At 45.8% G+C, this 24,105-nt stretch overlaps 1 protein-coding gene across 6 annotated transcripts; it reads right to left on the reverse strand.

Annotated features, from left to right (window-relative positions):
* Positions 1-1,542: 1,542 nt before the first annotated feature.
* Positions 1,543-11,146, reverse strand: ATP5MC2 (ATP synthase membrane subunit c locus 2). Of its 6 annotated transcripts, none has more exons than XM_045466761.1 (7): positions 11,021-11,146; positions 9,236-9,335; positions 8,440-8,572; positions 5,662-5,731; positions 4,361-4,438; positions 3,612-3,805; positions 1,543-1,805 (listed from the first exon to the last, which is right to left on the reverse strand). In XM_045466761.1, exons 1-7 carry the CDS (start codon positions 11,129-11,131, stop codon positions 1,691-1,693), a joined length of 801 nt encoding a protein of 266 aa, XP_045322717.1. In that variant the 5' UTR covers positions 11,132-11,146; the 3' UTR covers positions 1,543-1,690. The 6 variants fall into 6 exon arrangements, with proteins under 6 accessions (XP_045322717.1, XP_045322716.1, XP_045322721.1 ...); XM_045466760.1 differs by having other exon boundaries at positions 4,349-4,438; XM_045466765.1 differs by lacking the exon at positions 11,021-11,146 and adding an exon at positions 10,626-10,633 and having other exon boundaries at positions 4,349-4,438.
* Positions 11,147-24,105: the final 12,959 nt, after the last annotated feature.

Genomic DNA, 24,105 nt, shown 5'->3' on the forward strand with positions numbered 1-24,105 from the left:
TGACAGCTCGGAGCCTGAAGCCTGCTTCAGATTCTGCGTGTGTGTGTGTGTCTCTCTCTCTCTGCCCCTCCCCTGCTCATGCTGTCTCTCAAAAATAAATGTTAAAAAAAATATAAAAAAATACAATTCTTTACTTTTTACTAACCTCACTGTCCAAAGTCCCTCTTGAGGGGATTTTTAAGGGAAAAGGTTTACTTTGCTTATTCTGCCCTTTCCTTCATGCTTGGGAAAATAAGTCACTGGCAACACTGGGCTTGGGGAGTCCCACAAGATAGAGTATGGTAGTCTGACACCCTGATTAGAAGATGTGATCCTTGCTCTAGCTCCAGCTCAGCTACTGAATGGTCCTGAGAATCCTTTGACTTTTCAAAGTCTCAGTTTCCTCATTTTTGAAGTGAGGTGGATGGGTGAGATAACCAAGGAAAAATTTGACAAAGATATTACTGAGAGGGGTGCCTGGGTGACTCAGTCCGCTATGCATTTGACTTTGGCGCAGGTCATGATCTCACATGAGTTCAATCCCTGCATTGGGCTCTACGCTGACAGCTCAAGAGCTTGGAGCCTGCTTCGGATTTTGTCTCCCTCTTCCTCTGCCTCTCCCTTGCTCGTGCTCTCTCTCAAAAATAAACAAACATTAAAAAAAATATATTGCTGAGATACATCATGCTAAATACTATTAGGGATACAAAATGAACATGACATAGTCCCTTAAAAAAACCAATAGTCTAACTTGGAAGATAAAGGACACACACGTACATAGCAAATCCGCAATTTACACAGACCCTAAGCATTATAAAAGATACAACATGATCTACAGTCCTTTATTTGAGTTAATGCTCATTTGACTGATGGTAGATGGAAACCAGATGAAAGTTTCATGGAGTAAGAGGTAGCATTTAAACTCAGTCTTTAAAGACAACAGGGAGTTTGAAAAAGAGGAAAGTGAGCAAAGATTCAGGAAAAAGAAAGCAGAGATGGCCAAAGGGCAAGGCGTGAAGATAAGGACAGGAAAGAGGGAAAGTATTTAAAAAATGACAATACCACTTTGGGTAGAGTATGGGAATAATAAAAGATAAAGCCAAGAAAGCTGAGGGCAGACTGTTACTGAATTGGTAAATGACAAAAACTAGTCTTATACTTAAGAATTAACCTGGCAGTGGTGGGCAGAAGTAAATGCTAGAGGGAAGAGACTGGAGGCAGAAGGCCAGTTAAAAGGTTACTGCAATAGACCAAGTGGGTGGCGAGGAGGCCCTGAGCCAGGATAGTAGCAGTGGCAACAGAGAGCCCATTAGTCAAAATGTTAAGCCACTGCTGTTCGTTTCTACTGACCCAGTCCTCCAAGATAACAGGCCATCCCCGGTGAAAATTATTAAAAAAGGAGTGCTAATTTGAATAAAGCTTTCCTGACACAGAGAATAAAGAACAAGTGAGCCCAGACTCATGGTGAACTTAGAACTGTCACCACCCTCCAGGCCTTACACTCTCACCAAGGCACTCAGCCAACTAAGGAGAACAAATATACACAGGAGACACAAGAAAAGATCTTATTAATACAGTATTTATTTGTCTTCCCTCTGTCAAACCCTGAGCCAACCACTTTCCCCAGGCTGCCTGGGGAGGTATAGGAAAAGGAACATACAGGGCAGACGTGACACGGGAAAAAGACCTATGGGAGGTGGAGACGGCTCCTTCACATGGCGAAGAGGATGAGAAAGGCCACCATCAGGCAAAATAGCCCCATGGCCTCCGAGAGGGCAAAGCCCAGAATGGCGTAGGAGAAGAGCTGCTGCTTCAGAGAGGGGTTCCTGGGAGAAGGGGAGGAGAAAAGACTGAATTTCTAGTCCACACAAAGAAAAAGATAAACATCAAAGGTGGGCTCGGGGAAAATTCATCTCCTCAAGCTCATCTTATGTAATGAGTCTCTCATGGTGGCACCATCAGGCCCCAATTCCTGCTGGATCCATCAAGGGCTCTACAGAGACTGAGTGATGGGAGTGGACAATCCAAAATTCTTTAACATGGCCCAGGTACAAACATAACCTCCTCTAGTGGATCACCCATAGCATAACTCAAGGCCTCTGGGCCTGGACCTTTAACTATCCAGGGCTCAACCAGGATGGAACAGGTATCCAGAGTGGCAGAATCTATCAGAGCAGTGTTCTGAAACTTGAAGGAGCAGAACCCCAATAAAAAAATGTACAAAAGCCGAACTACAATGTTAAAAAAGTGGGGGATTTTAAAGGTTTGGTCTCCTCTTTATTCTTTAGATGGTCTTTGGGCATACTTCAGAACTCTATGGCCTGATGAAACACAACCAGAAAAACCCTCTACAATGGGGTTTTTCTAGTGGTGTTCCATAAAGCCAGGGGACACACTACCTTCTTTCACTTCAAACTAGTTAAAGATTTTGGGCTTTAAGAAATGCGGGGGGAAGGGGGGGTGCCTGTGTGGCTCAATCGGTTGAGTGTCTTGACTCTTGATTTCGGTCATGATCTCACGGTTGGTGGGACTGAACCCTGAGTCCAGCTCTGTGCTGCTGGTGTGGAGCCCACATGGGATTCTATCCCTCTCTGTCCTTCCCCTGCTTGTGTGTGCACATACTCTCTCTCTCAAAATAAACTTAAAAAAAAAAAAAAGCCTACAAATGGTCTGTGGGGTTTAGATTATGAGTCAAAATGGGATAAAGGTAAGTCTTCCAACTTTGAAATTCAATATATAATTTCTATTTCCCTTACTCTGTCACCTCTGGAAGCCTTGATGGATAAGGTAAAGCAACGCCAGCTTTTAACAGAACTGTGGATGCAGAAGCAGTCAGGCTTGTTTCATATACATCCTAAAAAACAAACCTATTTCCTCAAAGGCATTAAGAGAACTTGCAGGTCTCTAGAGGATTAATTTAGTTCTAACAGTGAGTTGCCAGGGGTTGGTGGGGACTAAACAGTCCCAAGTGTCAGGAAGCTGTGGGGCTGGCTGCAAAGGCAGTTTTCTCAGGAGTGATGGGGGGGGGGGGGGGGGTGTCGGGTCGGGAATTCCCAGGGATGGGGAAAAACAGTAAAGAAACCACTATGCTGACTTGAGGCTCTAGATCAGTGGTAGCCAACTTTCTCCGTAAAGAGCTACATAGTAAGTGTTTTAGATGCTGTGGGTCACATACGGTCTCTTTTTCATGACCTTTTAAAAATGTTAAACCTGTTCTTAGCTCAGCTATACAAAAAACAGGTGGTGGCTCGATATGGCCCTCCACCTCAGTTTGCTGACTCCTACTCTAAACCAAAGCTTTTCAATGGAATTTTCCAATATGGTAGCCACTAGTCACACGTGGCCACCTAGCCACATTATAAGTACACAAAATTTAAACTTTGTGTACTTTTAGTTAATTAAATTTTTATTTATTTTTATGTAATGTCTGTGCCCAATATGGGGCTCGAACTCATGACCTGAGATGAAGAGTCACATGTCCTACTGACTGAGCCAGCCAGGTGCCCCTAGTTTACTAAAATTTGAACTCAAATAAGTTCATGTGGCTACTGAATAGGACATATAGCTCAAGATCCCCAGATATTTCTGCCCAGACCTCTGGAAACAGAGAGCCAATGGAGGGCCCAGCTTACCTGGCATAACCAATGATGAGGCTCCCAAACACAGTCCCAATTCCAGCCCCAGAACCAGCCACCCCAACTGTGGCAGCCCCAGCCCCAATGAACTTGGCTGCTGTGTCGATGTCCCTTGAAGCAGCGCTGGTTTGGAAACCGCGGCTAGGAATAAGTGAGGTCAGGGGACGTGGGGCTGCCCAGCTGCTGAGGCTCTGTGAAGAAGATGCAGGTAGAGGATAAAGATTTTAAGAAATCCCTTTTTTCTTTCAGAAAGTTTTGTACCATTTAAACCCTTTATGCTATCACATTCATGGCTTCTCCCCCAAACAGAAAAACTTTTAACTCCCTGGAAAATCCCCTAACATGCTGCCAAGCAGAACTCTTTGATGCAAGAGGTAGACATCGAATACCTTCAAAATTCAGGTGTGCTCTAGAAGTGTAAGACTGAAGACCTAGCCTGTTCTTGGTGCCCTGAAATCATCGTCTTCCTGGAACCAACTGCCACCAAATGAAGTCAGGAAACCAGGTCACATAATGGTAGTTATCAGCAGCACACATGGGCATGCACTGCCGGTGGCAAAAACTGGAACACTAGATCATGTGTGGTATCAACTGTCCTCCACTCTCACCTAAAGCCAATGGCCTTGATCCTTCAGTAACTTTAGTCTGTGATGATCGTCCTCAGCACTCCCCCTACTGGTGCTGCCAGGTAACCCTCTTCCCCCCTCACCCCCAACCACAGGCCCAATTTCCACCTTATAAGGTACCTCATCTGTCAGTATCTCTGGTGGTTTTAGTGCCACTGCAGACAGTGATCGGCTCAACAGCTGAGAGGTGCTCCTGACCTAGGGGGAATGACACAAGGGCAAGAGGGTCAAGGATGGCTGTGGAGGAATTTCAGAACCACCCCAAGTTGTTTCGTGGATGCCCCATTCATTCTCTTGATCTTCGATCATTCTTTTACCTCCAGTAAATTTTAGACTCAAGAACCAAACCAGTTCTCTTGCTTCCTAGGCTTCTCCTTTGTTTTAAGGGAAGAAACGTACTTCCTTTCGGGCTATGAGGTATTACCCACTCTCACCATACCCTTTTACAGGCCTCTAGAACAGGAAGAAATCTAAGCCTCAGAAGCATTTGCTTCACTCAGTGAGAGAGAGATATTTTGGTAATGGCCAACCCATAAGAGGGAAGCCAATGATTAGAGGAGCATTTTTCCCTAGACACATCCTTCAGGAAAATAGGCACAAAGATCCACGTTCAAAATTCACCCCTTCTCGTAGCCTTTTCTGACTAACTCCAAACCAAAGCAGACAACATGGTAGTTAACAGCCAGGGTTTTAATCAGACAGATCTAGATTCTAATCTTAGCTTTACTTCAGCTGTGTGATCTTAGGACAAGTCACTTAAATCTTTCTAAGCCTGCTTTCTCTTCTACCAAATTGGAATGCTGTACCTCAGGGTTGATTTGAGGAATAAATGAGATTATGTATACAAACTGGTAAACTCGGGTGCTCAATCAATGGTACCCCCCCTAATAATAATATCACTCCTTTTCACTTACAGATGTATAAACCAATTGCCTCCACCATCTAATCTATAAATTCTTCCATGCTGTTGCTTGTTAAGTCAAAATATTTTTCCAACGTGTATTTCCGTGTGTTTCAACTTGCCACCCAAATTGAAGCTTCCGGAGGGAACTCCCAGGTATGACTCTGACACTCAGCGCAAGATTCTGAACACAGCGTGTACTCGGTCCAAGTTAGGCTACCTACTTCATGCTTACCATTCCTGGCAGGGTTCCAGTTTACAGGCACACAGAGTTTCAAGATAGGAATAACCTGACCTTACTCGAGATTCTCATTTACAGTCTTCTAACATAGTTGGATGAAAAGAATTAACTGGCCTCCAAGGGATCTGAGACAGGGGTGCCTGGTAAGCATTCACTCTCTGCTGTCAGGCTAACGCGGCAAAGGACCTTCCCTCAACCTAGCTGTGAAGAGCAACGTGTGGCAAGGAAGAAACACGATGCCCCTCTTCAAAAACTTTCCCAGAAAAGGCAAGCACTCACCAAGAAGGGGGAGGAGACGAACTTTGCACAGGTATACATTTTCAGGGGATGAGGGGCTGTGGCAGGAGAGCTGGAATTACAAAAGTAGCGCTGTAAATATTGTCCTTGTTCATCAAAGGGTATCTTTTTTTTTTTTTTTTTTTTTAATTTTTTTTTTTTTTCAACGTTTATTTATTTTTGGGACAGAGAGAGACAGAGCATGAATGGGGGAGGGGCAGAGAGAGAGGGAGACACAGAATTGGAAACAGGCTCCAGGCTCTGAGCCATCAGCCCAGAGCCTGACGCGGGGCTCGAACTCACGGACCGCGAGATCGTGACCTGGCTGAAGTCGGACGCCTAACCGACTGCGCCACCCAGGCGCCCCTCTTTTTTTTTTTTAACATTTGTTTTTGAGAGACAGAGAGAGACAGAGCATGAGTGGGGGAGGAACAGAGAGAAAGGGAGACACAGAATCCGGAACAGGCTCCAGGCTCCGAGCTGTCAGCACAGAGCCTGATGCGGGGCTCGAACCCATGAACTGTGAGATTGTGACCTGAGCCGAAGTCAGACGCTTAACTGACTGTGCCACCCAGGTGCTCCAAAGGATATCCTTAATAGCAGAAAAGGTGCTGTTAAATTTACATGGCCCAAACAGCACAGTAAATGACCTCAAGTCATCAGCAGAGACAGAATTAAAACCCTGAAGTCAAGGGACAGCTGGCTGGCTCAGTCAGTTAAGTGTCTGACTCTTAGGTCATAATCTCACGGTTCATGGGTTTGAGCCCTTGCATCAGGCTCTGCACTGACAGTGCAGAGCCTGCTTGAGAGTTTCTCTCTCTGCCCCAATATCCCCGCGTGCACATGTGCACACACACTCTCTCAGAATAAATAAACTTAAAAAATAAAACCTTAAAGTCAAGATTTCCTCCACACAGCTTCCAAGATTTCCTTATAATCAAGTGACTCCCCCTAGTCTGAACAAGCAGCCACCTGGTCTCAGCTTTAAGATTTGTTATTCATTTCTATAGCTTCACGAGTTGTGGTCAGAGGAAGTTCCCGTGTCTTCTGCCTAAATTTTCCTTACTCTCTCTAAAAGGAACTCTTCTCAAGACTTCACTGTCTGGGACTAAAACTGCTGCCCTTTAAGGACTCTTGGGAGATAGTTGTTGGTGGCCAAGACCCTGGAAGGATCTCCAAAAATCTTTTTACTGAAATCCCTGGAAGTTATTGGACTCCTCAAAAGACTTCCATTTCCTACATTAATTAACAGGGCGAGGCAGACCCAGGAAGAATCCTGCCTTTACTCTAATTAGCCACGACTGTTAACGTATTCATTTGCACCATCACACTAAGAGGCATTCTATTTTGTATGCTGAAGACCTAAAACAGAGCTGACACCCTGTAGGTGCCTAAGTTAGTAGAAATGATCTGAGAGAGGAGTGGGTGGGTTAAAGACCTACAAAAAAGAATTTCTTCAAGGTCCATGTGAACTAGTTACCTGAAGGTAGGGATGGTATATGTATTAAAAAATGCATATTAAAAAAAAAATACATATTCGGGTGCCACTTTAGACCTTCCTGGACAAGCTCTCTGGTGATAAGGCCCAAGTATCCTATATTTCAAACAAGCTTCTCAAGTGATCCTTAGGGACACTGGGAGCACAGTCTTTTTTGTTTTTGTTTTGTAACATTTATTTATTTTTGAGAGAGAGCACAAACAGGGGAGGGGCAGAGAGGGAGACACAGAATCCGAAGCAGGCTCCAGGCTCTGAGCTGTCAGCACAGAGCCCGACGTAGGACTCGAACCCATGAACCACGAGATCATGACCTGAGTCAAAGTCTGATGCTTAACTGACTGAGCGACTCAGGCACCCCAAGAGCACATTCTTAAAATCAGTCCTGAAATGATGGTGGTGGTAGATCCAGGACTTGAAATCTCACACTTAATACTTCTTAATATGCTACAGGTTGAAATACTCAGGATTACTTAAACCTGTTAAAGGACACTTCCTTAAAGGAGTTGTACTCAATATTTTCCCAGGTTACACCTCTGAATCCAGAATCTTAGTCACTTTTGGATTAATCCATGCCTTCAACTCTTGTCCCCTGTCTTAAACTGCCCATAAGTTAACTCTATCCTAATTCTCCTGCAGACTATAAAGGTTTTCTTGGGTCAAAATCCAAAATTTCCCTAATATTTTAAAAAAGAAGGGCTCCTGGGTGGCTCAGCCGTTTAAGGGTCTGACTCTTGATTTCGGCTCAGGTCATGAGCTCGCGGTTGGTGAGATCCAGGCCCACATCAGGCTCTGAGCTGATGGCATGGAGCCTGCTTGAGATTCTCTCTCCCTCTCTCTCAAAAAAATAAATGAAGAGGGCAGGGCAGGGGAGGGGAGGGAAAAGCACCTGGCTGGTTCAGTCAATAGGGCATGTGATTCCTGAGTCCTGAGTTCAAGCCCCAAGTGGGGCATAGAGCTTACTTAAAAAATAATAAACAAATAGTTTTTTCCCCCAAGGCAATTAAACCTCAATATTATCATTTATAAAATATAGCTGGGGGGGTTAAATAACGTGTAAACAGCTGAAAGTAGTGCTGACGTGTTACAAGTCCACAACGAAAGGTGGCAATTAAGGGAGCCCTGCGCAAAGTACAGATGCCTCCACTGGCCACCTAACCAGGCAAGTCTGGACCTGTTAGCTTAGGACACCTCGGACCACAGCCTCATCCAGAATCAGCGGGCCTACATCATCATGAGTTTATTCCTTCGTGTAGATCAGCCGAATTAGGGGGCTGCTGACTTACCCATTCCCTTCCTTAAACCTTCTTTTCCTCTTGAGAGCAGGGCCAGGGGACTCTTGGTAGACCCATGACAGGAAAGCTGGCCGGTTAAGACTATCCCAGGCTGCCCCACACGACTCTCTTGAGCCTGCTGCCTCTAACAGAAAACCTCGCTATTAGCCCACCACTTCTGTTTCCTCCAACTTCACTGGAGTGGAAGGAGGAGAAACTGGGAGACAGCCAATGGTTTCAAGGAAACCGGCCTCTTTCCTGCCATAGGTCTCCCCAGGGCACAGCCTGAACGGAGAGGGTGTTTTGGCTGTTTTGTTCTACCACGTTTACTTTTACAACAGACTATCTGCTCTCTCCATTGCTCGTGGCATCTGAAGTCCTGGGGCCAAGTCTTGCAGTTGCTGGGTAAGAATGGAACGAGTCAGAAAGCGAAGGGAAAGCAATAAAAAGGAGGAGCGAGCCGGAGGTTTGTGACAACTCTGAACAGTCAAGAGGGTGAGACGAGAGCGTCTGCAAGGGTCGGGAGGAAAAGGTGAAAACAAGCCCTCTGGGATTGGACTTTCGCCGGCTCCAAGGCGGTCTTCCCTCCCCCCTCCCACGAGACATCCAAGATGGCGCCAGGCCCGCGCGGTTGGAGGTCACGGCACGCGGAAGGGGCAGCCCTAAGGCGCGGGAGTACCAGGCCCAAGGGAGGGCGTCAGGGCCAGGGTGGGAGCATGCAAGGTAAGGACCTCAAAGGACTCGTGCGCGGTGGGGTGTCCCGCGCGCGTGCGCGGCGCATCGCGGGCGCGAGGGCCCAAGGCCTTACCTGCTCCCAGTGCACAGAAGACAGAGAGGGGCGGGGGGAGGGCGGGAAGAGCGAAAGGAAGGCTCGGCGCAGGCGCGGCCTGAACCAACGAGTCGTTCTTCTAAGGATAGAAAAATCGCAGCGTTGAGGGTCGGCCCAGGCGCCACAGCGCCGCCTGCCAGCTTTGTGGCCGCATTCGGCCAGTCGCTCCACCTGGTGTTTGAGAGGAGAAACTGCAGGCGGAGCCGACCCTCTACAGAAATGAGGACAACTGCAGTGGAAACGGATCTGTAACGTGGCCGGCGGTTTGGTCGGCTCGGCGTTTGGGATCTTGGGACTCACGTCCCCGTACCCAGCATGTGCAGTCACATTGTCAGCCCCGCCCACACCAGAAATTCAGTGTTAAATCACAAACACCGGGTTTGGGGTTCGGTGCCCAAATGTGGCAGAAGGAAAATGAAGTCATGGGACTCCTGTCTTCTGTCGCCCAGGGACCCTGACTTTATGGATGGGAAACCCGTTCCGTGGGCGAATAGTCAGCAAAGTGCCCCAGCTGCCTGTGGCCGCCCCGCCTTTATTTTCCTCTCTGTCTTTCTTATTCTAGCGATCAGCCGTGAGGAAACCAGCGTCATCGAACCAGAAGATAGGGGCTAATGATGATTGTGACTCAGGCGTCCTGACACTAAGCCTTCTCTCCGGAGTCCTGAGACAGTCAAGGAATAGTAGGCACCAGGGACCTGTGGTGAGGCTGTGAGGTCACTGCAGGCATGCCCGGGCCTCTGCCCAGGCTCCATCCGTGGGAGTTAAGCAGTTCCCCATGAGGTGCTCTCATGGAAGCCTCTCCGCTTCTCCCTCGTGCCCTTTTGCTCGTCCTTTCCAAAATAAATTGGCGGGGGGGGGGGGGGGGTGGAGGGGGGGAGCTCCGGCCCTCATCCCTTCTTCTAGGCCTCTTGGTCTCGGGAGACAGGTTCTGAGCAGCCCCCTTGGAAGGAGGGCAGCAGGGCCTACCCACTTTTCCTCATGCCCAAACCCCAGCTACCCAGGCATCGCGCTTGAATGCAGCACGAGAAGGACGGGGAAAGCTCACCAAACCCCCATAAAAAATAAAAAATAAAAAGAGAGCCGCGGCTGTAAATAAAGCCAAATCCGCCACCCTCTGAGGGGCCGTTTGTCCTCCCCTCCTTGGCCCCGTCCTTCCCGCCGCCCCCTCCCGGCTCCCGGGCCCCGCGGCGCCCCGGCCCCGAGCTCCTCCATTTAATCGGATTTGGGAGAAGGGGAGGATAAATCACGGCAGCAGCTTTACGGTCCCGGAGGAGAGGCGAGCCGCAGCCAGGCACACCCCGGCCGGCGATAAAAACCGCCGCTGAAAGCCCACGGAGCAATTTCCCGGGACCCCGAGCGACGCCATTACAGGAATGTAATTTTGCCCGGATGAGGCCCCGAGTTTAATTATCCTCGCGGAGGAATTTCAATGCGGCCAATCCATCTTGCAGGCGGGCGGCAGAGGGATTTATATGGGCCCGTTATTTCACACCGATCCTCCATCTGCATTTTTATGGCCCTGAGCTCCTGAAAGGGAGGGGAAAGAGTGGGGAGAAATCGGAGACGCGGGCGAGGAGAGAAGGGTGGGGGACTTCCCGCCTTTCCTAAATCCACGATTCCAGCTCGGGCGAGGATTCTCCCTGGTTGCCCTGCGATTCCCCGATATCCCTTCCGTTCCAGTTTGTTGACTCGGGGTGGAAAGGGGGTGGGGGTAGGTGAAGAATGGAGCTGGGGATCGTTGGGAGTCAATCAACAGGTATTTACCAAGTACCAATTGGTGCCAGGCACGGTGTCAGATGCTGCGAGCAGAGAGGGAAGCCGGGCCGGCCAGGATCTCCCCTGAAGTCCCCAGACACCCCCCGCCCCCCCGCCCATCCTCAATTCCTTTCAGCTCTCAGTTTCACAGCCTCCCAGGCAAAAAGTCCTCCGTCCTCAGGAGTCACCACCACCGAACGGTTGTTGCAGCTGTTTGTTGAGACAATTCAGACCCTTCTCGGATATCGCCGACAATCCCAAAGCGGGATTGGGACCAAGGGGCCCACGAGGAACCTAAGCTGGCTCCTCCCGTAAACTGTTAGAGCCTGCAATGTTTAATTCTCCCCTACCCTCGTTCAGTGGTGGGCTCTGGATTCACGCAAACCTGGGTTTCCAAGCCACTGTGATCTTGGGCAAGCTGTTTAACCCCTCTAAATCGATTTCCTCCTCTGCAGATTTGGAATAATAATAGTGCTTACCCCAGAGCAAATATTGGGATAATAGATGTGAAGCTTTTAGCAAGGTGCTTGGAACTCAGTAAGAGGTCAATACATGACAGTAATAATAATAATAGTTATTGTTATTGATATTATCATTAGAGTTGGGAGCATTGCAACTCAATTCTGCACTGCTCCCTGGAGACTCGATCGCAAGGTCCCTTCAATGATATCTCCTGAGACTCAACTTATCACTTACAGAACTTTTCCACCCTCATAAATCATGCAAAACAAGTTATTTGACAGGTAGGTGGATGGAGAGATCTGTGGGGAGGGCCAAGTATTCGGACGGCTATTGCTACCAGGCCTGAAGTCAGAAATTCAATCAGTAGGGAAACAGACTATGTAAAAACGGTTGAGCTACTGAGGGAAGAGTGAATTTGAAGACCACAAAAGAGAACGTTAGCGAAGGTCGAGGGATCTTCTTAATCCAGGGCTTGGGAAAGGGTCCTTCCTCCACTTCTGTGAGGGAAAACTAGGATCCAGGAAGGAAAGGGTGTGGAGCCAGACTATCCTTTCCAATCAATCCCTTTCTTTTCCTACCAGACCATGTAACAAGGTTGGCCTGATTGGCCAGTTTTTCTAATGACTGTTAGTGGCACATTCTGACTGGTTAGCAGCCTCCCTGCACAGTGGTGACGAAAAAATGAGATTGATCTTTTCTTTCTTAGGATTGGTTAACAGCCCTCAGGGGGGCCAGAGACTCATTTTAATTGACTCGCTAGGCTAGGAGGGAGGTCCAGCACATCTCACATGGAAATTCTGGGTGTTCTTTTCCACAAAGGTCACCAAGAACGAGTCTTGATTGGCTTATGCATGTTTGCCTTCGGACGGGAAACACAATAGCTCCGAGAAGAAAAATCAAAAGGATCTCGAAAGGCATGCTATAGTTCAGTTTGAAACCCCAAACAGAAAGATGGATTCACAGAGAGAAGCATAAGACGGATAAAAAGAGAGAGAGAGTAGGACACAGAGAAATGCAAAGAAAAAAAAATTGCCAGAGAGAAGAGGAAGTGTTTGAATAATTTATTTTTCACTTCTAGAGGCTAGGATGAGGCTACTTTATGATGCGTGTTGCTAGATGCACATGTCACCAGCACGTGGCACAGAACAGCTGTCTTGGGAGCAGGAGACTGGGAGTCTAGTCCCAGCCTTACCACTAACTAGGTGAATAACTTTGCAAGTTACTTCATCTCTCAAAACTCTAATTTCCTCACTTGGAAAAATCAGGGAGAAAAGTAGGTGGTTTCTGAAGCTCTCTCCAGTGTTAGCTTTCTAGGATATTCTTTCATTCTGTTAAACAGGCACTTTTGTACAAGTTGAAAGGGCTACCTTTGTATTACCAATCAGGACTATTCTTTGTTTTTTTGTTTTATTTTGTTTTGTTTGTTTTTAGTTTATTATTTTTTTAGTAATCTCTACATCCAGTGTGGGGCTCAAACTCACAAGCCCAAGACCAAGAGTTGCATGCTATTCTTGACTGAGAAACCCAGGCGCCCCCAACAAGGACTGTTCTTTTTATTTATTTATTTTTAACCTTTACTTATTTTTGAGAGACAGAGGGAGGCAGAGCACAAAGAGAGAGGGAGACACAGAATCCGAAGCAGGCTCCAGGCTCTGAACTGTCAGCACAGAGCCCGACGCTGTGCTTGAACCCATGAACTGTGAGACAATAACCTGAGCCAAAGTCAAGACGTTTAATCTGTTAAGCCACCCACGCGGCCCCCCCCCCCAACAAGGACTATTCTTAAGTCTTGAACCCTTCTATTTGCGATTGTTAATTTCAAGCTCCGGGGGCCAGTGGGTGCTGACTGATGGATTTCCTATTTTCTCATGCCAAATCAGTTCCCCAGGATAGCAGGTGGTGAGCCATCAGTAAACCTCCCTATTTGTGGAGGAAGAAAACAATAGATGGAAGGAGGGAAAGAATCAGTAGTATCCAGGCTTCTGAGGGAGGGGCCAGTGGGACAGTTGGTGGCAGAAGGACAGGAATTTTGAAGTTCCTTTTTTTTTTTTTTTTTTTAACGTTTATTTATTTTTGAGACAGGGAGAGACACAGCATGAACAGGGGAGGGTCAGAGAGAGGGAGACACAGAATCTGAAGCAGGCTCCAGGCTCCGAGCTGTCAGCACAGAGCCCCACGCGGGGCTAGAACTCACAGACCGCAAGATCATGACCTGAGCCGAAGTTGGCTGCTTAACCGACTGAGCCACCCAGGCGCCCCGAAGTTCCTTTGAATTTGTATGATGAATTTGTACAGGTCCTACATATTTATCTAGAAGCCATGATTAAGTATCTATGTAAACATAGATTTGGTGCTTGCCGTCTGGTGGCTCCTAAGCCAAGGAACACACACAGACAAAACAGAAAATAAAAGTCACTGTGATATAATATGAACAGCTAAGGACACAAACCAGAGATCTGAATCTAAATTTTGTAATACTACTAATTAGTCATATAACTTTGAGAAAAATCACTTCACCTCTCTGGACGTCAGCTTTCTCAGCTGAAACGTGCGTGCGGGAGAGTCCTAGATGATAATTAAGTTCTTTTTTCAGCTTTAAATGTAAATAGCATAGCTTTGTCCTTTCTGGGTTGCCCTTGTCTCCTGTGACTTCAAATAAGCAATCAGTGTTTACTGAGCATCTACTACGTGAAAGGTATTGTGCTTCGTGGTGTGAGTGGGAATAAAACCAATGTGAATGCGAATAAAAACAGTGTGAATGGGAACAAAAATAATGGGAATAAAAATTAAAGAGGGGGTGCCTGGTGGCTCAGTCAGCTAAACGGCCAACTTCGGCTCGGGTCATGATCTCACCGTTTGTGAGTATGAGCCCCACTTTGAGCTTCGTGCTGACAGCTTGGAGCCTGGAGCCCACTTCCAATTCTGTGTCTCTCTCTCTCTCTGCCCCTCCCCTGCTCACACTCTGTCTCTCTCTCTCTCTCTCTCTCTCTCCCAAAACTGCATAAAAGCTAAAAAAAATTTTTTAAGACAAAAAATTGTCTTCATAAATTTATAATCAATAAGAAAGACATATGCACATATAGCTATGATATGCAACAAGATTTAATAGGTTATTTGCGGAACCGATGTTGAGGAGGCAGTATGAGTTCCAGCTAGAATGAGCAAGGGGACACCATGATTAAAATAGGTTTTTTTTCTTTTAAAAAGGTATGAAATATTTGAATCACATGAAAGAATGCAAGTAACATATAGGATTTACTCAACAGACATTTGTTGATCTCCTATGTTCCAGGCACCGTGCTAGGTGCCTGAAACACAGACATGAACAAAATAAGACAAAAATCCTTGTTTTCCATGGGTGCCTGGCTGGCTCAGTCAGTAGAGCCTGTGACTCTTGATCTTGGGGTTGAGTTTGAGCCCCACATTGGGGGTAGAGATTATTTAAAAGAAAAGAAAAATATTACCAATGCCACCGAGAGGCCCCACATACTCCTCTCTTATAGTAGCCCCCGAATTTTATGTTTATCATTGCAAGATTTGTCTTCATATTTTTGCCATATATTGTTTATTTTGGCTCCCCTCTTTTTATTTTGTTACCATGCTAAGAATGATATAATATTGTTTGTAGACTCCCTTTGCTCGCGCTTTTCATTCGACATTATCTTTCTAAGATTCATCCACGTTGATGTAGATAGCTGTAGTTCATCCATTTTCATCGATGTGTAATAACCCACTCATTTTTTGCTCAATTCCCCTGTTGATGAGTATTTAGGTGTGTTTCTAGCTTTTTGCCATTACAAACAATACTGCTCAGAACATTTCTGTACGTGTCTCCTGATATACGTGAGCAAGAGTTTCTGCATAAAGGGAATTGTTAGATTGTACAATATGAACTTTTCCAGATAATGTCAAATTGCTTTCCAGTATTTATGCCCACCAAAGCATCTGAGTTTTGGTTGCCGCCTTATCCTTACCAACTTTGGTATTTAGCTAATCTGTTGGATATAAAATGATATTTCACAGTGGTTTAAATTTATACTTGCCTGATTTTTTTTTTTAATTTTTTTTTTAACGTTTATTTATTTTTGAGACAGGGAGAGACAGCATGAATGGGGGAGGGTCAGAGAGAGAGGGAGACACAGAATTTGAAACAGGCTCCAGGCTCTGAGCTGTCAGCACAGAGCCCGATGCGGGGCTTGAACTCACGGACCACGAGATCATGACCTGAGCTGAAGTCGGATGCTTAACCGACTGAGCCACCCAGGCGCCCCTATACTTGCCTGATTATTAATGAGGTTGAGCATCTTTTCATATATTTATTGACCACTCATGTTTCCTCTTCTGTGAAATGCCTATTCATGTATGTCCTTTGCCCATTTTCCTACTGGGATATTTGTCATCTCCCTATTGATTTTTAGGAATTAACAAAATACGTATAGCCTAGCACTGATCTTTCGTCAGTGGCCGCTATCTACTTTCCAGTTTGTAGAGGGCTTGGCATTTTAGTAAAGGCTTAAAGGATGGATGGTTTCAGTTCCAGCTCAGAGTCCTCATTTAGTTGGATTAATTAATTCTTAATTCATTCATCAAATATTTATTGAATGTGTAGCCAGACATCATGCTGGATCCTGAGCATACAAATATATCCCACATTTGCTCACTCCTTACCACTTCCAAAATCTAGTGGGGTCCAAGCCACTGACAGCTCTTGCTGGACCACTACAATAGGTTCCTAGCTGGTCTCCCGGATTCCGACTGGTTTTGCCCCAATCTACTCTCCACACAGTAAATAACTAAAGTGATCTTTTAAAATGTAGATCAGATAATGCAACTTAAAACCTCCCAATAGTTTTCCAGGGCTCATAGAAAAAATTCCAGGGTTCAGCTTGTTCCTACTGATTCTCAGACATACCAGCTTGTTCCCACTCCAGCCCTTTGCTATTTCCTATGCCCAGAACATTCTTGTCCCCGATCATACACTCTCTCATTTTATTTAGGTCTCCCCTCAAAGAGCACCACCTTATAAGGCCTTTCCTGACCACCCCATCTAAATAGTCACTACTTTCTCTTCTTTAACTCCTTTCTTCCTTTATTTTTCTTTTTAGCACTTATCATAGTATATTATTAATATTCTTCTTTTTTTTTTTCCTGTTAGAAGATAAGCCCCACTGGACCAGGGACCTTCTTTACCACTGTATCCTCAGCATTTGGAATAGTGTCTGGAATACAGTAGGCTCTCAGCAGAAATTTTGTGAATGATTGAACGGTGAATAATATAGAGTCCTTGCCCTTAAAAAGTTTATAGTTTAGGGGTGCCTGGGTGGCTCAGTTGGTTAAGCAGTTAAGCGTTCGACTTCAGATCAGGTCATGACCTCACAGTTTGTGGGTTTGAGCCCCGCGTCGGGCTCTGTGCTGACAGCACAGAGTCTGGAGCCTGCTTCGGATTCTGTGTCTCCCTCTCTCTCTGTCCCTTTCCTGCTTGTGCTCTCTCAAACTAAATAAATAAATGTTAAAAAAAAATTTGTTTAAAAAAAAATTGAGAGTCTATCAGGGAATACAGAGAATTAAAAGGCAAATCATTTCGGGGCACCTGGGTGGCTCAGTCGGTTAAGCATCTGGCTCTTGATTTTGGCTTGGGTCATGATCTCATGGTTCCTGAGACTGAGCCCCAAGTCAGCCTCTGAGCTCTGCTTGGGATTCTCTCTCTCTCTCTCTCTCTCTCTCCCTCTCTGCCCCTCCCCTGCTCAAACACATGTGCATGACCTCTCTCTCTCTCAAAACAAAGAAACAAACTTAAAAAAATAAAGCAAATAATTTCAACGCAGTGTGATAGTATTGTAAGAGGGGTAAGCATTGGACACTATGGAAATGAGGACATGCATCCCAGTCCTGAGGGAGGACATAGGGAGGACATGCATAGGGAGGACATGCATCCCAATCCTGAGTACTAGTAGTCAAGGAAGACTTCCAGGAGGTCACATTTAAGACCCACATGGAGGACCTGCATAGGGAGGGAATAGAAGGATGTTCCATAGAGAAGGAGCAGTAAATATAATGTCTTCGAAGTGAGGGATTACATGGTCTCTTCCACAAAGGGCAAGTAATTCAGTGTGGCCAGAATGAACAGCTTTGAGTGTAGGAGGGCGCAGAGAGGCGAGACTGGTTGTTAATGGCTAGGTCTTGAAGGATCTTGAGCATCAAGCTAAGACATGTGGATTTTATTCAGGAAGCAGCAAGAAATTGTTTTTATTTATTTATTTATTTATTTATTTATTTATTTATTTATTTATTATTTTTAATGTTTGTTTATTTTTGAGACACACACACACACACACACAGCGTGAGTGAGGAGGGGCAGAGAGAGAGAGAGGAAGACACAGAATCCAAAGCAGGCTCCAGGCTCCGAGCTGTCAGCACAGAGCCTGACGCAGGGCTTGAACTCATGAACTGCGGGACCATGACCTCAGCCGAAGTTGGATGCTTAACCGACTGAGCCATCCAGGTGCCCCAATAAGGAGTCATTTAAACAAAAGAGTGAGAAGCTCTTGCATTTGTTTTTATTCTTTTATTTTTATTTTTAAGTAATCTGTACACCCAATGTGGGGCTCCAATTCACAACCCCAAGATCAAAAGTTGAATGCTCCACTGACTGAGCCAGCCAGGCCCCCCCGAAGCTCTTGCATTTTAGATTTGTGCTTTAGAAAGATCATTCTAGCTCTAGTGTGGAGAATGGATGAGAGTGGGAGGACTGGGGGCATAGCATTCAATAGGAGGCTGTTGCCAAAATCCAGGTGGGAGGGTGCCTGGTTGGGTCAGTCGGTGGAGCATGGGATTCTTGATCTTGGGGTTGTGAGTTTGAGACCCACTTTGGGTGTAGAGATTACTTAAAAAGAAAATCTTTATGAAAAAATCCAGATGGGAGATGGTTTGTGGTGATAGTGGGAACGGAGAGAAGTGGGCAGAGCTCAAGAGAGCCAGAAGGAAGAGCGGATAGGATTCACGGCTTGTTGTGGGGATGGAGGAGAAGGGGAGATGAATATGGTACTTGGTTTTCTGGCCTGGGTCATGAATGATGCCATTCTCTGGCTCTCTCCAAAGCCTAGTCCTTTTCCTTTCTAGGAACCGCCTGATGGGCTCTTCAACCTAGGAGCTCTGCTCTCTAAAACCTGGTCCTGTACCCAGTGACCCTGCATGAATCTAACCTCTTCTCTGGGTTCTACTCCCTCCATTTTCAACACACTGAATGAAACAGAAAAGGCACCTGGCTGGCTCAGTCAGGAGAGCATGAGGTCCATGTTGTCATTCCAAGCCCCACGTTGGGGGTAGAGCTTCCTTAACAAAATAAGAATGAGGGACACCTGGGTGGCTCAGTCGGTTAAGTGTCCAATTCTTGATGTCAGCTCAGGGCATGATCTCACGGTTCGTGGGTTCGATACCCGGGTCAGGCTCTGAACTGACAGTGGAGAGCCTGCTTGGGATTCTCTCTCTCTCTCTTTCTCTCTCTCTCTCTCTCTCTCTTTCTCTCTCTCAAAATAAACTTAAAAAATAAAAAAAAAAATATATATATAAATGAAACTGAAACCACCATCTAGATAACCCTGGTTCTGTCCTTACATTTTTAAAAAAAGATTTTTTTTTTTAAATTTTTTTTTTCAACGTTTATTTATTTTTGGGACAGAGAGAGACAGAGCATGAACGGGGGAGGGGCAGAGAGAGAGGGAGACACAGAATCGGAAACAGGCTCCAGGCTCTGAGCCATCAGCCCAGAGCCTGACGCGGGGCTCGAACTCACGGACCGCGAGATCGTGACCTGGCTGAAGTCGGACGCTTAACCGACTGCGCCACCCAGGTGCCCCTAAAAAAAGATTTTATGTTATTTTTAAATGTTTGTTTGAGAAAGACAGAGACAGAGACAGAGTACGAGCAGGGGAGGGGCAGAGAGAGAGGGAGACACAGAATCCCAAGCAGGCTCCAGGCTCTGAGCTGTCAGCACAGTGCCCGACATGGGGCTCGACCTCACAAACTGCGAGATCATGACCTGAGCCAAAGTCAGACACTTACCTGACTGAGCCACCCAGGTGTCCCTAAAGTTTTTATTTTTGTGTAATCTCCACATCCAATGTGGGGCTTGAACTCACAACCCCAAGATCCAGAATTGCATGCCCTACCAACAGAGCCAGGCAGGCGCCCCTGTCCTCACTTTTCCAAACCCTGCCTGAGTCCCGAGGCCTGCCTTGTGTATCAGATTGGGAGTTCCTCTAAGAACAAGGATCTTCCCCAATATTTCTCTATAGAGGGTAAGACAGGGTTGTGGCCCATGGGAGCCACTCACAAGTACTATAGGCCACCTGAAGACTCCCTGACATAAAGGACAGAAGAAAGGAGGGACAGAGAGTAAAATGAATACAAGCTGCTGTGTAAGTCGGCCACAGTGTCTTCAGGCTGGGAATAGCAGAAATCTTGGTGGCTGTGAGAGGACAGAGGCTAGGAAACCAGTGCTTGCTCTTGTAGTCAGCTGGAAAAGTTTCAGGGGAAAGGGGGATCTGGGAAGCTGTAAGAATCAAGAGGGGCAAGTCTAGGGCATTCTGGGCACAAAGGACAGAATGGGAAGGGCAGGAGGAAAAGAGTCAGTGTCATAGTGAGACTAACAGGCTTACCCGTAACATTTGTGGGGCCCAGGGCAAGATAAAAAAAATATATATATGAAGGCCTACATACCAAATGTCTAAATATGTAAAAGTTATAAATCAAAGGTAACAAACTGTTAAATAAAATATGTTCTGCCCTCTTATCTTGACAACTATATCAATACCAAATGGAAGATTTATATTCAGAATTCTGGGACTTTCTGGCCCCTCGTCTGACCTTTAGGGTTCTCTTTCCATTCCAGGCTTTGTCCTGCTACCGGAGGGGCCTCACACAAAAGTGTGTGCTCAGGGCAACCACACATCTGAACTCCATCCACACTCCAGGCCCACAGGGCTAGTGAGTGGTGTTCCCCCAGAAGCTCCTTCTGTGCTTTTAGGAGATTGGACTCAGGAAGAAGTCCTGAAAGTGGGCTCAGGGGTGCTTGGCAAGGGATTCTGGTAACTGGAGGACAGCTCAGAACGGGGGAGTCATGAGATCTGGTCCCCTTGGCCTGAAGTTATCCTCACTCTGGAGGAGGAGAGCTTCTAAAACAGGCCAGGACTAAAGGCATAGACTCTGGGATCCTATAGATTGGGCTCAGATCTCTATTCTGATATTTCCTCTTCTGTGAATCTGGGCGAACTCTCTGAGCTTCAGTCTCCTTACTTATAAAATGGGGATAATAGTAATAATATCTCCCCCCACAGGGTTACTGTGAGAATAAATAAGCTAATCTGTACCAAACATCTGGTATTTAATAACAACCACTCATTCACATTGTTTTCCTTCCACATGCCCCATGCTTTCCTCAAAGCAACCATGGAGGCTGGGGAAAAGATAGGAAGTTTTTCTCAGGCAAGGCTGTCTGCGAGGAGGGGGTCTGGGAAAAAAGGAGGTTACGAAGGAAAGAGTCATAATCTAGGCAGTAATAATCCCATCTCAGGCTAGGACCATGTGGGAGAAAGAGGAAGAGTAAGTTGTCTTGGATGCAGATAAATGAGAAATAGTAATGGTGTAATTGCTTTCACAATCTGTTTGTTTTGTTGGCAGTCGCAGCCGTTTACTTGGTTTTCAGGTTAAGATAGGGGAAGAAGGTGTGAATGATCTGACATAATAGAAAATGCAAACATTATTATTATTATTATTTTTTGGTGACCAGAAACACAATCAGAGAAACACATGGTTGTGAGCACATATGGGTTCTGCCTTTCAAAGTCGGAGTCTGACCTCCTTATTAAGTTGATCTTGTGTTGTTCTGGAACATGTATAGATTCTTACCACGTGCTGTCACTCTTGCTGTTCCTGCAGCTGGGCCTCCCTCTTTCTCCTCAACCATTCCAAATTCTAGTCTTTATTTCAAGTCCACTCTTTTCATATTAGGCCTCTCTCCCCACCACCCTCCCCACATTCCCTTGAGCTCTTCCAAATCCATATCGCCTAGAACGCATTGACACTCTTGATATGTTTACTGTCTTGTATTGTTCTTACTCTTTCCTGTGTGCAAAGTCTTATCTCCCCAATTAGAGCTTAAGCTGATTAAGGGAAGGAACTGTTTCTATTTTTCTAGCATTTCCCATTTGTCTGTGTCTGTGTACTCATTCAGTATCACTGATTGTGTTCCCATGTGCCGGAACTGTGTTGGGTGCTGGGGATATAAAAATGTTTCTCTCTTGGGGCGCCTGGGTGGCTTGGTCGGTTGAGCGTCTGACTTTGGCTCAGGTCATGATCTCGCGGTTTGTGAGTTCGAGCCCCGCATTGGGCTCTGTGCTGACAGCTAAGAGCCTGGAGCCTGCTTGGGATTCTGTGTCTCCCTCTCTCTCTGCTCCTCCCCTGCTCATGCTCTGTCTCTCTCTGTCTCAAAAATAAATAAAACATTAAAAAAAATAAAAATAAATGTTTCTCTCTCTCTCTATACACACACACACACACACACACACACACACACACACACACACACATATAGATACAGATATATATATATAGAGAGAGGAACTAATAATGTAATGACTCATGGTTTGATAACTGCTTCTAAATGTGTTGCACACATGATAGACCATCAATATAGGTTTGATAGATTGAGGGACCATACTTCTTTTCAACTAGACATTCAACAAATGAACAAATGCATTAAATAACCGAATCCCCTGATACAGCTGTTCCAGGTGTACCCTCCTATGTGAATCTGGCTCTGGCAGACTTAAAGGTGTGAGACTGGTTTGGGGGGAGAAATGATCTTTAGGGTTATCAAAACAGATAATCTTTCAAAGGTGGTGTTCACTGCTTCCCTTAAGGCCTCGTGGTTAAATCACAAAGCATTTTACAGGCATTGGTGAATACCTTTGCATCATTCAGGTTGGTGAGTTATGAGAACTATGTCCACCATCATAATGAAAACAGTTATTATGAAATACTTATTATGTGCTAGATGTAGTGCTGATTTCTTCACATGCATTATCTAAACCCTAACAATAATTCCATGAAGTAGGTAGGAATGATTATTATCTCCACTTTGCACGAGAGGAAACTGAGACACAACTACTAAGCAGAAAAGATAGGACTTGAATCCAAGAAGTCTGATTTTACACTGTGCTGTCTACATGTGAATAGGGAAAGTGGAGAACTGAGTTCTTAAGCTGACCCTGCCGCTTGCTTGCTGTGTGACCGGCACAAGTCATTTCAGCTAACTGATCATCAGTGCCTTTTGCTCACAGAGCTAAAGAGTGATAACACTGGTCTTAAAGCCTATTCTTTTGAATTCAAGTCCTGTGCTCTTTCTACCAGCCTCGACTGCCCAAATCTTGTGGTGATCCCTTAACTCTCATCTTTTACCTCCTTGTGGTATCAGGGGCAGCTTGTGGTACTGTCATTCATGAGATGGGTATCCTTTTTTCATAAATTGTATATGAAGATCTTAAAAAATATTTTTTTAAACATGTCTATTTATTTTTGAGAGAGACAGAGAGTGAGAAGGGGAGGGGCAGAATCTGAAGCAGGCTCCAGGCTCCGAGCTGTCAGCACAGAGCCGGAAGCAGGGCTCGAACTCACGGACTGTGAGATCGTGACCTGATCAGAAGTCAGATGCTCAACCGACTGAGCCACCCAGGTGCCCCTATATGAAGATCTCGATGGCTTCATGAAAGGCTTGGCTGATGGGGAGCATAGCGAGAGCTGCAGAAGGAACCCTGAACCCAAATTCTGTGACTCCATCCCTTAATTGTTAGGTTTAAGTGAAAACATTTTCCAGTATACAGGATGCTTGCGATCAAGGAAGCGTTCAGACAGCACATAGGAAAAACTAAGCTATGATCGAAGGGCAGGTGGTCAGCCCCCTTCAGTCCAGGCTTCAGTCAGTCGAAGCCGTGGAGCTTAATCTACGTGGGCAGGAGATTGAGACCAGGTAGCATGGAAGAGCAGGCACAAATGCACTTCTCTGAGGAGCCTGCACACAGAAACCGAAGCTGCCGAAAAGCTCCATTTTGTCCCTCCATAGATGGGATTTTGTCTCCTACGTATGCAGACAAAGGATGATAATTATCTGAACAAGTGTGCGTGGTTAGCTGGCATCAGTCAGTATTCTAAGCTGGTGTGCTTAAATAAAAATTGGTTTGCTGTACCCCTCATGTTATTATTTGGCTCAGCTCTCCCTCCTTAATCACCCTTGTTTGGGTACCAAGGGTAGCTGTGGGTTCTGTTCTCACTGGGGCATCTGGTTGGGGTGCCTGCTAATGTCCTTTCCTAGGCTTCTTTAACACCAGGTAACCTGGCAGGATGGCCTTTATGTCCCTGCTCTCACCACCTTCCCTAGCCTCTAATCTCATCTTGTCATTTTCCACAATCATTTGCATGGTTCTCCTGTATGCTTTTTTTTTTTTTTTTTTTTTTGCAATTTTCTTCTTCATCTCTGCATAAAATTCTACAGAGATCAGGGAGAAAAATCTACTAAAAAATTCTCCTTCCCTCCCCACCTCTCTCTCTCTCTCTCTCTCTCTCTCTCTCTCTCACAC

Source organism: Leopardus geoffroyi, chromosome B4, assembly GCF_018350155.1.
Source record: "Leopardus geoffroyi isolate Oge1 chromosome B4, O.geoffroyi_Oge1_pat1.0, whole genome shotgun sequence".
Taxonomy (NCBI): Eukaryota; Metazoa; Chordata; class Mammalia; order Carnivora; family Felidae; genus Leopardus; species Leopardus geoffroyi.